This window comes from Coniosporium apollinis (genome assembly GCF_000281105.1).
Source record: "Coniosporium apollinis CBS 100218 chromosome Unknown supercont1.8, whole genome shotgun sequence".
Lineage (NCBI taxonomy): Eukaryota > Fungi > Ascomycota > Dothideomycetes > Coniosporium > Coniosporium apollinis.
Window position 1 is genome coordinate 475,744 of NW_006913270.1, and position 12,732 is coordinate 488,475.

The 12,732-nt window shown below is 53.2% G+C and overlaps 5 protein-coding genes across 5 annotated transcripts; 3 read left to right on the forward strand and 2 right to left on the reverse strand.

Moving 5' to 3' along the window:
• Positions 1-855: 855 nt before the first annotated feature.
• W97_02303 (uncharacterized protein) lies at positions 856-2,585 on the forward strand (the record flags this gene model as incomplete). The annotated part of the gene is made up of 4 exons (XM_007780203.1): positions 856-946; positions 1,004-1,035; positions 1,090-1,556; positions 1,610-2,585. 4 exons carry the CDS (start codon positions 856-858, stop codon positions 2,583-2,585), a joined length of 1,566 nt encoding a protein of 521 aa, XP_007778393.1.
• Positions 2,586-3,529: 944 nt separating this feature from the next.
• Positions 3,530-5,222, reverse strand: W97_02304 (uncharacterized protein; the record flags this gene model as incomplete). The annotated part of the gene is made up of 3 exons (XM_007780204.1): positions 3,530-4,022; positions 4,081-4,264; positions 4,316-5,222. The coding sequence occupies 3 exons, from the start codon at positions 5,220-5,222 to the stop codon at positions 3,530-3,532; spliced, it is 1,584 nt and encodes a 527-aa protein (XP_007778394.1).
• A 729-nt stretch (positions 5,223-5,951) lies between these two features.
• On the forward strand, positions 5,952-8,642 carry W97_02305 (beta-glucosidase; the record flags this gene model as incomplete). The annotated part of the gene is made up of 4 exons (XM_007780205.1): positions 5,952-6,030; positions 6,098-6,704; positions 6,762-8,028; positions 8,091-8,642. The coding sequence occupies 4 exons, from the start codon at positions 5,952-5,954 to the stop codon at positions 8,640-8,642; spliced, it is 2,505 nt and encodes an 834-aa protein (XP_007778395.1).
• Positions 8,643-8,809: 167 nt separating this feature from the next.
• On the reverse strand, positions 8,810-10,037 carry W97_02306 (uncharacterized protein; the record flags this gene model as incomplete). Its single annotated transcript, XM_007780206.1, has 3 exons — positions 8,810-9,007; positions 9,060-9,717; positions 9,769-10,037. 3 exons carry the CDS (start codon positions 10,035-10,037, stop codon positions 8,810-8,812), a joined length of 1,125 nt encoding a protein of 374 aa, XP_007778396.1.
• Positions 10,038-11,424: 1,387 nt separating this feature from the next.
• On the forward strand, positions 11,425-12,674 carry W97_02307 (cysteine synthase; the record flags this gene model as incomplete). Its single annotated transcript, XM_007780207.1, has 2 exons — positions 11,425-11,566; positions 11,677-12,674. 2 exons carry the CDS (start codon positions 11,425-11,427, stop codon positions 12,672-12,674), a joined length of 1,140 nt encoding a protein of 379 aa, XP_007778397.1.
• Positions 12,675-12,732: the final 58 nt, after the last annotated feature.

Sequence of the window (12,732 nt, forward strand, 5' to 3'; positions counted from 1 at the left end):
GATTTTCACAGATGGCGAGATGGTGGGAATTCACGAGGTTAATAGCGGAAAGGGTTGCAGCTGAAAGGCTCGTGAATCTGAGTAAGCTACCTGGGTACATGTAAGCGTAGCAGGGACATTTTGGCTTCTGAACTAAAAGCTAACGGCACAAGGCTGGTCAAAGGACAGCTGAAAGGGCTGGCTGCATGGGTGGAACAACCCCTGGGTTCGCGGGCGCCAGCAGATCGGCGCTGCCGGGAAGGGCTGAGAGAGAGGTCGCACTATGTAGGTAACGTTACAGTCACGGCAAGGTTCGGCGCCTAAGGCTCGGGCGAAGTAGTCGTCACCGGAATTCTGCCGCAAGTTTGTATGAGACGATGCGGCACAGCCAATTCTCGTGTTGATCCAAGTCCTTCCACATAAGTGTCTTCCAACTTTGCAGCCAGCTCCTGCGTCCACGTGGGCGAATAATAGCGTCACCCCGGCGGCTGCCTAGACTCTGCACATCGGCGTACACGATAGCAAGAGCCTTCTTATTACAGGAAGCCAAACGATGCAAGGCTCTCAGCCGAAAGCAGTAGAGAAGCATCCTCCGCCGTGGGCTGTGGTGAGCGGTTTTACATCCACGAGCAAGCCAATGAGGGAATATGCCCATCTACCATGAGTGAGCCGACACCGCCCGCTCGGCGGTTCCGTACTTCTCTGTTCGTATCTCATTGCGCTTGAGGGCCGAAATAGCTGACTATATGTCTACGAATGGGTATTCACTGACTCCTGAGTGGCACTTATAACTCATCGTTCCGGTACTTCGTTTGAACGATACGACCGGCATCATTTTGGCTCTCACATTCACCATAAGTGCACCAGCATTGGAATATGTCGAAGTTGCAGCAGCCAGTACGGCCAACAGCGGCGTATAATCGCAGTGTCGAGGGTCTGAGAGATCAAGAATATCCCATGCTCAAGGGTAATTGTCTATATGGGCTTCCTACATGAATTCATGTTTCACTAATACCGTATGTAGATAAAGTGTACCTCGACCATGGCGGCGCGACGGTGATTCTTGCACCCAGGTGCGACGGTTCTTCTGCTTGTACTAAGTCATCATAGCTCTATGCCAAGTCCCTCATCCAAGAGTTCTCAAACGATCTGATCACAACTTTGTACGGAAATCCACATTCAGATTCTTCCCCATCTCATCTAAGTGGTACCCGAGTGGATGCCATACGAGAGCGGACGCTGCGCTTCTTCAACGCAGACCCTCGGGATTTCGACTTGGTCTTCACGGCAAATGCCACGGCCGCCATCAAGTTGGTCATGGACTCCTTCCGAGATTTCGCCATCCGCAACGCAACGCGTGGATTCTGGTACGGATACCACCGCGATGCTCATACCAGTCTTGTCGGAATCAGAGAGGTCACTGAGGGCTTGCATCGTTGCTTCCATAGTGATGCAGAGGTGGAAGAGTGGATTGACGAGGAGGACGACACGTCTTCTGTGGACGAGAAGAGGCAAGTAAGACTCTTTGCGTACCCAGGTCAGTCGAACATGACGGGCCGCCGTTTGCCTTTGACTTGGTAAGTGCCTTAATTCAAGCTTCAAAAAACACACAGCTGCTGATGGATCTTAGGCCGAATCGAATCCGGCAGTCCAAGCGTAGTAAAACTACGTTTTCCCTTTTAGATGCCGCAGCGTTAGCCACAACCGCGCCGCTCGACCTAAGTGTCGAATCTGAAGCCCCTGACTTCATCACTATCAGCTTCTACAAAATCTTTGGTTTCCCTAATGTAGGCGCACTAATCGTCCGCAAGCGGGCAGGCCACATGCTCCAACAAAGAAGGTACTTTGGAGGAGGTACTGTCGACATGGTAGTCTCTCTCAACGATACCTGGCATGCCAAGAAAGACTACTCTCTCCACGACCAGCTTGAGGATGGCACACTCCCCTTCCATTCTATTTTTGCGCTGGACCACGCCATGTCTGTCCATCAGCGACTGTATGGTTCAATGGCCCGGATATCGGCCTACACAGCTTATCTCAGCAAGCTACTCTTCGACGGCCTCTCCGCCCTTGCACACCCCAATGGCCAACCGGCAATTCAGATCTACAAAGACGACTCCGCCGTCTACGGCGATCCAAAGACCCAAGGCGCCACCATCGCCTTTAATGTGCTCCGCGCCGACGGCACACCCGTCGGCTATTCTGATGTTGAGAAGGGTGCGGACAGACACGGCATCTACGTGCGCAGCGGCGGGCTCTGCAACCCAGGCGGCTTCGCCACCTACCTAGGCTGGCAACCTTGGGAGATGAAAGCGGCCTACACAGCGGGACACCGGTGTAGCCGGCCGACTCAGATAATGCAGGGGAAGTTGACAGGGGTGGTCAGGGTGAGTCTGGGTGCAATGAGTACGATCGCGGATGTAGAAAGGTTGATGGCGTTCCTCACGGAGACCTACATTCAGCACAGGCTTGATTCAGAGCAAGTGATTATTCACTTGGTACCAACGTCGAAGACTGTGTTGTTCGCGTCTGGGGTGGTGACGGCGCCAGAAGAGGATGCTGCGGGAGGGCGTGAGCTGAAGAGGCCTTCGAAAGCGAGGAGATGAGCGAAGAATGTCTCTAAGCTTTTCGAGACGAGGAGCGAGGGCGTTGTGCTGGTTGAAGCTTTGTGATGGCGTGCGGTCGCGATGGCCCGCTGCAGTCTGATCAGCTGGCATTTGAGTTCTGCAGGCACGGAGTTACAGATGCGGTAAATGAGAGGTAATTGTTATGTACGCTTGCATTAGGGCCGCATGTATATAGACTTTTCCTCTGTTGATAAAGACATGGAGTTTCTGATGGGTAACGTGCCACATTCCGCTTCAGTTACAGTCTGCAATAGCTAGCACCGGGTTAAGATGTCACCGTAGGCCAAACATGTGACTATATCTAATGCAAGAGCCATCGCAAGGGACCTCCCAACAGTCTGCGGTCATTGAAGAACTCTGATCTGCCGCAATGTGCCTATCTTATCACCAGCGTGGAGTCTACACTCAGTGTTCGAAATCGGTCGCGCATAACTCGTTGAAACGGCGTTCGTGTGGAGTCGTGCAGCTAGTAGCCGGTAATCGTCGTGATGCTCTAGACGAGCCGCTAACCATATAAGGCTGCTAAACCGTGGTTGTCAGGATCTTAGTATAGGGTGGTAAGGTTAGGGAGGGGTGGTCTTAATAAAGGACGTGGTAGTTGGTCGGTAGACGCTTATAAAGTTAAATACTGCTTTACTAGCGGTCAAATTGATGTGGATAGAGCCTACGCGTTCAGATAAATAAGCAAATAAGGTTTAACACCTACTAAGACTATAAGCTTTTTGGATATCACTATAGATTTAAACTATAAACGGCTAGCTAGCTACTATAACCGGTTACTAGGTCACCTAACCGTCTATATCGTTGAAACGGCGTGTCGAGCGGGTCGGACTACTAGACCCTCGCCCGTCCGACGGTCGAGCGATTTCGAACACTGTCTACACTGAAAAAATCCCTCCCACCTCTGATCGACTGTGCTGTAATCACACTTCCATCTCCTTATACATAACGACACCAGCCTCTGATGCTCTCCTCTTCTCTGTGGCAAATGTTGTATGCGGGACCCACTTGGCGCTCTGCCTTGGTGAACATTCAGCCATCATCTGGTCGACCTGCTCGAGGGATAGTCCCTTTGTCTCCGGGACGAAGAAGTACGCAAAGAGGAGGCAGGCGGCACAAGTCGAGCCCCAGACAAAGAAGACCTTTGCTCCAAGATTACCGGCGCTCGGATCGACCATGTACGGCGTGATGTAGCCAATAATGAAGTTCCACAGCCAGTTCGAGGCGGTCGAAAGCGCAACGCCTTTGGCGCGAATTGGCAGCGGATAGATCTCTCCGATTATAACCCAAGCTGCTGGTCCCCACGTGGATGCGAAGAAGGATATGTAGATGCAGACGAAGACTACTAGGACGTATCCGGCGGCCCCGGAGTTAGGGGCTGCTGTACCGACAATCGCGATGATGAATTCGCAAGTCCTAGCAATCGATTAGCGAGAGATCAAACAGTACGGTGGATATTCTGTGGGTGGCTTACAGCATGCCGAGAGCCCCGAAAATCAGGAGCGGCCTGCGCCCGAAACGTTCAATTGTCCAGAAAGAGAGAGGTGTGGATCCAACGTTTACGACCGTCGTGATAATGCCGATGATGAACGGTGTCTGAGGAACGCCGGCTTGTTGGAAGAAGGTGGTACCGTAGTAGAAGATAAAGTTGACACCAGCTATAAGCCATCAGTATAATGACCGTCTAATAAATCGCCAGGGAGACTTACTCCACTGCTGGAACATCTGCATTGAGATTCCGATAACGACCCGACGTAAGTTGCTGTTTGGCTTCCAGCCGCCCTTGAAGCAATCCATCCAGCCGCCCTGCATAGACGCGATTTCATGCTCGTAGTTGGCAATAAGCTCGTCCAGTTCAGCTCGAATGTATTCCGACTCCTGAGGCTGGCCACGAATTCTGCACAGAGCAGCTTGCGCCTTCTCGAGCCGTCCTTTCTTAACATACCACCGTGGTGATTCCGGAAGGAGAAAGAGGCCGACACCCAGGATGAGAGCGTATACAGCCTGGATAGCAATTGGAATCCGATAGGATCCAGTGTCCATCCGATCCTTGGTCGCGTAGGTGACACAGGATGCAAGAAGCAATCCGACCGTTACAGCAAATGAGTATCCCGCAACAATCATTCCACGGACGGCTTTTGGAGCGATTTCTGACATGTGCAAGATGATGATGGCTGACACAAAGCCAACCCCTATACCGGCGACGAAGCGGCCAACGATAAGGAGAGGGACTGTCGTCGAAGCGGTTTGCAGGATAACACCAGCCAAAAAGATCGCGCAACCCATGATGATGGTTGTGCGGCGGCCGAGCCAGTCTGCGAATCCGCCAGCGACGACCGCGCCAAGGAACGTGCCGGCTGATAGAATCGCGGTGATGAGGGATTTCTGCCACGTCTGATACATGTAGTATGTTTCACCGTCGTAATAGGATGTGTGGTCGAAATCGGCTGGGACGGGGCCACCAAACTGGTATTTGAAGTAGTCCATCCCCAGCACACCGCTGATATAGCCGGAGTCGTAGCCAAAGAGGATACCGCCGAACGCGGCGAAGGCGCAGAGGAAGTAGGCCTTGAGGGTGACAGGGGCCTCAACCCGTGCCACGGGGATGTCTGCCATGACGATGATATAAAGATGAGAAGCTTGCTCGAGGGGGTGGAGATGTGTATCAGAAAGGATGTTAATCGACAAGACAAGACGACGAGAGTGCTGAGGATATGGGTTCGACAAAGCAGATGGAGAGGTCTTATATGTAGTTTACCAACATAGAGGGCAGCGCCTCCATGGGGAAGCCACAATCTCTCCATGACAGGGCTTTGAGCGAGTCAAGACCGGTCGTACAGGAATCTGCGCCGGAGAAGTTGCCGATGCTCGCGCTGCAGCGCCGCATCAATAGCCGTGATGGCCGAGAACGACCATGAGAGAGAAAGAGTGAGCTGAAAGGTGATGAAGCATAGACGACCGGGCGGAGAATCGGAGCAAAGCCGTCAGAAGAGGCAAAGTGAGTTGCTACGCGGAGAATTGGAAAGCGGAGTTTTGCCACAAGATGAGATGAGAAATTGTGCGGAGAAATGATGCGGAGAAACGAGGATCCATAGGGGTGTTGGCGGCGGAGAATTACTTAGCGTCTCTGTGGATCAGCAGCGGGGAGCGACGGAGATGTGGCCGAGCGTTCCCCGGCTCTGGACCACCTAATGCGAATGCTACTCTACGAGAATTTGGTTCGGTATTAGAGGATCAGGCAGCTATTGTAGACAGCCATGGCGGGTAACCTTCGAAGGATATATCTCCACAGCCTCCCCTTGGGTGGGCTTGTGGATCAGAACCGATCCTTCACCTCTATCAAAAATGGGTAGCATAAAGTCTTTTGACGTCGAGAGCCTCATTGAGGAGCTTACGCTCGAGGAGAAAGTAGCTCTTACTGCAGGTACGAATACGTCTCTCCACGTCGTCTCATGGGGTAAGGATAGCTTACTCACATTGATACTCATCAGGAAAGGATTTCTGGCACACAGTCGATATTCCGCGGCTTGGTATACCTTCCATACGCCTCTCCGATGGTCCAAATGGAGTCCGAGGAACCAAGTTCTTTGGTGGCGTGCCTGCAGCTTGCTTGCCTTGCGGTACCGCGATTGGGGCTACGTTTGACACGGAATTAACGCTTAAGATTGGGCACCTCCTGGGCGAAGAAGCGAAAGCCAAGGGGGCCCACGTACTCCTTGGACCGACCATCAATATCCAGCGATCACCTCTCGGCGGCCGTGGATTCGAGTCGTACTCCGAGGATCCCTTCTTGGCTGGCATCCTTGCCGGTTATTACTGCAAGGGACTGAAAGAAAAGAATATCGTTGCAACGCTGAAGCATTTTGTGTGCAATGATATGGAATCCCAACGAATGGCAGTAAACGCGGTAGTAACCGAAAGAGCTTTGCGGGAGATATATCTCTTCCCCTTTATGGTTGCAGTAAAGATGTCAAAGCCCGGCGCAATCATGACGGCGTACAACAAAGTCAACGGTACGCATGCGGCGGAAAGCCGGAATCTGCTACAAGATATCCTCCGAGATGAGTGGAAGTGGGAGGGTCTTGTAATGAGTGATTGGTACGTCCCTTACGCCTGTCCTCAAAAGCCCCCAATGGCTGACTCTCGATTTGGCAGGTTTGGTACCTATAGTACTACAGGCGCCATCCAAGCCGGCTTGGATCTCGAAATGCCGGGGCCATCACGGTGGCGAGGGCCGGCCCTCAGCCATGCCGTTGTTGCCAATAAGGTCAAGACCTCACAGCTCAATGACCGAGTAAGGAATGTCTTGAGACTGGTGGATTATGCTACTAGATCTGGTGTTCCAGAGAACGCTCCGGAGCATATTCTAGACCGCGAGCAGGACCGGCAACTTCTACGACAAGTGGCCGCGGACTCCATTGTCCTCCTCAAAAATCAGAACGGTGTTTTACCACTCAGTAAGGATAAGCGTGTTGCCGTCATAGGTCCGAATTCAAAGGTAGCGACTATCTGTGGAGGAGGAAGCGCATCGCTCAATCCCTATCGCGCAGTCACACCATTTGAGGGAATCAAGGCTTCAGCCACTTCCGAAGTCGAATTCGCTCAGGGCGCGTACGGACATCAATCATTACCGCAACTCGGGCAACTGCTTCGGACCGTCGATGGCAAGCGAGGCTTCACGCTTAAGATCTACAACGAACCCCCTAAGGCGTTCGAAAGACACCTTCTCGAGGAGCGACTACTGTCAGACTCAATGGTCTTTTTCCTTGACTACAGCCATCCATCGCTACAACCGATATGGTACGCCGATGCTGAGGGTATCTTCACCCCGGAGGAGAGCGGCATCTACGACTTCGGTCTTTGTGTGCAAGGCACGGCAAAGTTATACGTTGACGGCGAACTTCTTGTCAGCAACGTGGAAAATCAAAGATCTGGTCCCAGTTTTCTAGGCGCCGGCACGCTCGAAGAAGTTGGAACAAAAGATCTGAAAGCAGGAAGACGATACAGGATCCTCGTGCAGTGGGGATCCGCAAAGACGAGCAAGCTCAAGGCCCCTGGCGTCGTCGATTTCGGTCACGGAGGATTCAGAATCAGTGGCTGCAAGCGATTATCACCTCCGGAAGCCATGGAGGAAGCAGCAGAACTGGCCAGCAATGTGGATCAGGTTGTGTTGTTCGCAGGCCTGAGTGGGGAGTGGGAAACAGAGGGACAGGACCGTGAAGCAATGGATCTACCACCTCACAGCGATGAACTCATCTCCAAGGTCCTCGAAGCGAACCCGAACACCGTGGTAGTCATCCAGAGCGGCACGCCTGTGGCAATGCCCTGGATCGACAAAGCGAATGCTGTTGTACACGCTTGGTATGGAGGCAATGAGACTGGTCACGGGATCGCAGATGTGATCTATGGAGATGTGAACCCAGTAAGAGCTCTTCCATTCATGATGCTTTCTGACTGCAGCTTACATTGACGACCCAATTACAGTGCGGGAAGCTCCCCCTTACGATACCACGGCGCCTCCAAGACACCCCTGCATACCTCAATTACCGCTCCGAAGGCGGACGTGTGCTCTACGGTGAAGATGTCTACGTCGGATACCGCTATTTCGACAAGGTCGAGATCCCACCATTGTTTCCTTTTGGACATGGCCTCTCATACACAAAATTTCATCTGTCCGGAATCGGGGTTGAGAGCCTGTCGGAAATGGAATTCGTCGTCTCCACCAAAGTCGCCAACACTGGCTCTCGTGCGGGCGCAGAAGTAATCCAGGTCTACATTGCGCCTGTCTCGCCTCCCATTAACCGCCCGAAAAAGGAGCTGAAGGGTTTCAAGAAGGTGTATTTGCAGCCTGGAAGCGAAAGTGTGGTCGAGGTGAAGCTTGATATAATCCGCTCGACGAGCTTTTGGGATGAGTATAGCAGCAGATGGTGTAGTCATGCAGGAACATACAATATCTTGGTAGGAACAAGTAGCGCGGGTGATTTTCTTGAGTCATCCTTGGAATTACATAAGACCGTCTACTGGTCAGGGCTGTAAAGCGGGAGATATCCGTGCTCAATCTAAGCATTGTTCATCAGACTTAAAATCGTAACTCGTCGCACAACGTCCCCTCCTCATGTCTCCGATCTTTGCTCGCTCATAGTTGAATGCCACAATGAAAAGAGGGCAGGTGACGGAAATCACGTGGGGAACTCCACGCCGACTCAACCAGATGTTATCCCTCTACGGTCGGTATCAACCCAACTCTGTAAACTCAGTGTGTTTACTATCTCACTGCCGTCTAAACGCGACAGCTTGTTTGTGAATTCGCGGAGATATTCCGATGCTCTTCTTGATGCCTCCACGGGCAGTTCTGGAGGGCAATTGAGAAGCGCGACGGCAACATCACGGACTTTAAAGGTCTACGGGTTGTTAGCGTATCTCTTTAGTCAAGCCAGATTGGAGGGAACATACAAGATGGTGGCCGTTGGGCTCCAGGTGAATCTCTGGAATACTGTGCAGCAAATGGAGAAGCTGGCGAGCAATGTCTTCTCTCTCAGCCCACACCGCCTTTGGGTCAGCCAGAGATGATGGCAGAGTTGAGATGCTCGGTTCGCTCGTCATGAGAGCGTCTAATTGATCAAGGATGATGCTCTGAAGCCACAAATGTGTGACATGGATGTTGGCTCGCATTGACTCGAACTGTGCTTTGATGATGCGTTGATGCTCCAAACTTGAGCCGTTTAGCGTGTCCCAGTTATCTTCTGCCGCCCACTGGCGAAGCTGCGGAGGCATTCCATCAATGATGTACTTCAGGTCATGAAGGCGGTCCCTGAGATATTCAATCTGAAGCTTTGGCTCCGCGGACCTCACGCACATACAGGGATCTCTTCTTGGAACAGAAGAGTCCCGAGGCGAAGGGGAAGTAAGAGCAGCCCAGAATACACGCGAATGGACGATGAACCCCGTAGTAAGAGATAGGGCATCCGTAGGCTGGGGAATGACTGCATCCTCGAGGATCATCTCATCGTCAACTTCGAAAGGCATGAGGTCCTCGAGGTTTATGGTACTCAGAATTGTGGCATCCAAGTAGTTGAGCCGCTCCTTCCTGAGGTTCTGCAGCTGGGAGTGTCTACCGGAATTCAGCCCGAAATCGGCTCGCATTGATAGGAGGAATACTTACACATAGCCATACCACATGAGCCAGAATGCTTTCTTGCGGAGCTGGGTTTCGATAAGATTGAGCCCATCGTATTCAGAGATTTGATGCAAGTTCAGAAGACGTGCGAGCTGCATGGATTCTACCTCGACCATGCGCGCCCGATTATGCTGGCCGACCTGGAAGAATGCAATGGCCATCGAATAAGACGCTGCCCACTTCTGGAAATTCACTTTATCAAAGTAGTCAGGGCCTCGTAATCGCAGGCATAAGTCGTAGCAGGCGTTGATCATTTCTGTCCGGGTATGGAATTGTACTGGATTCTCGAGAGACCGATACTCTTTGAACTTTCTGCTCATAACCCCAACCGTCAAGGCACAAAGGGAAACGACCAGGATCAAGAAGTCATTATCATGAATGTCCCTGTTTCGCGAGATATCTTGACGAAAGGAGGGCCGATGGACAACTGGTATCAGCGGGTAAAGAAATTCGAGGTAGTCCCTCAACATGCGATGTAACAGCGACCGCGCACATAGACCATCTGTAGGATACTGCAGAGTGAGTGGAGTCGCTGGGGCCGGTTGGTAGCTGAGAGACTGAGGTGAGGTCGACCATCGCTGCGTCGTGACGGGTGATGTGATCCTGTCGCTATAAAGCAGTTGTTGATCCCTGACAGGCGCAGCACCGATATGGGTGATGGCCGAGTCTGGGGAAGCAGTAAAACTTTGTGCATATCCCGACCCTGCGAGAGAATCCCGAGGAGGCGAAGTCACTACAGATGAAGAAGTCCCCGTACCAGTGGCTGACCTGTCCCTGAGTCCGTTCCACGGTTAGCCGACTTGTAAGGTCCTCAAGGTCTGAGCTAGTCCTACTTTCTTCGGGGACCACGGACTCCCAAAGGCATTAGAAAAGTACATTGCAGCCCCGAACTCTCACATCTTTGGCACTGCCGCGCTTGACCGGTTGGAGACTCCGACGGGCGGCTTTCGCACTTAGACTTCCGCACACGGCAAGAATCGCACGCTTGCCGAGCGAGCTTTCGGGTGACCCGGCATCCAGGAGAGCGGAGCACATCCGAGCTGGTGGGATCCGCCATTGAGTACTCGGGAACTGGATGTGGGATGAGACAGTGCGGTGTTGCGGAGAAAACGGAGAATTAGCTAGGTAGATGCGGGGAGAAACCGGGAAAACAGCGCGGAGCGCCGTCCAGGGTGCGGCTAATCAAAGCCCGTCGCCCATCTGCTTCTACGTATAGGGAATAAACTCATGGATGCACCCGAATAGATACCCGTATGGGTAGCGGATCTTCCAGGGCATAATTCCAGGGTCTCGAGTTCTGGGGAGCGTCGCATCTGTACGGCTTACAAGAGTAGCCTTTCGGATCATGATACCGCCCTCTGCCGCATGGAATGATTACCAGTGTCAGTTGAGGATCCACAGGAACATGTCCCTCTATCGACGCTCGCTCCGCCGCATACAGTACCTATGTAGGTAGCGCAGTTGGATGTGCTTTGTAGAACTTGTCTACGGGGTGGCCTAGGAACTCGGACAGGGTGGCTTGACAGCTGTGGCTGACCTTGTCTCCGGTCCCGCCATTGCGTAATTTCGCATCTCCCGAAAAATAATGACCGCGGCATCTCCGGCGCAAACTCATTCACCTCAATCAACTCCCACCACATAATGTTTCGACCGAGTGCAGTAAGGCGGCTGGCTGCGACAGCATGGCGGGCCGCCGAGGGAGTTGCTCAATGGGAATCTGCCCACGCGCACGGCATCGAAATATCCAAAGCGCAGCGCATCGCCGAGCGCGGCTTCATTGACGGTAGGGTATACGTCCTCCCCTTAGCTACCTATTCACTCGCACGGCAACAGACATAAAATCACCTAGACCTGTATCCCCAATACTGCCACACACCGCTAATATCCCCCCAGCAATCGGCAAAACCCCCCTCATCCGCATGAAGCGCCTCTCCGAGGAAACCGGCTGCGAAGTGCTCGGCAAAGCCGAGTTCCAGAACCCCGGCGGCAGCGTAAAAGACCGGGCGGCCCTCTACGTCGTCGAAGCCGCCGAGCGCTCCGGGAAGCTGCGTGCCGGCGGGACCGTGATCGAAGGCACGGCCGGCAACACCGGGATAGGCCTCGCGCACGTCTGCCGCTCCAAGGGCTACAACCTCGTCATCTACATGCCAAACACCCAATCGCAGGGGAAAATCGACCTGCTGAGGCTGCTGGGCGCGGAAGTCTACCCCGTTCCCGCGGTCCCGTTCGAGAATCCCGAGAACTATAACCATCAGGCGAAGAGGCACGCGGAGAGGACTGAGAACGCGGTCTGGACGGACCAGTTCGACAACACGGCGAATAGGCAGGCGCACATCGAGACGACGGGGCCGGAGATCTGGGCGCAGACGGGCGGGAAGCTGGATGCGTTTACGTGCGCGACGGGGACGGGGGGCACGCTGGCGGGTGTGACGAGGTATCTGAAGGAGAAGAGCGGGGGCAAGGTGAAATGCTACCTCGCGGATCCGCCGGGGAGCGTGCTGCACTCGTACATCACGTCTGGGGGGCAGTTGAAGGAGCGGACTGGGAGCAGCATCACCGAGGGGATTGGACAAGGGCGGATTACGGATAACCTGAAGCCGGATATAGAGATGGTGGATGGGGCATTGCATATTGCGGATGAGAAGACGATCGAGATGGTGTATAGGTGTCTGGATGAAGAGGGGCTTTACCTAGGTGCAAGCAGCTGTCTGAATGTGGTGGCGGCCAAGGAGGTTGCGGAGAAGCTGGGTAAGGGCCACACGGTCGTCACCATTCTGTGTGATGGCGCGTATAGGTATGCGGATAGGCTGTTTAGTAGGAAGTGGCTGCAGGAGAAGAGGCTGTTGAATTCAATACCGGAGCGTTTGCAGAAGTATATAGTACTGCCTTGAGAGAGGCCCTAGATAGATAAATGCAACAAGGTATGACGATGTAAAGGCAATCTGGCAT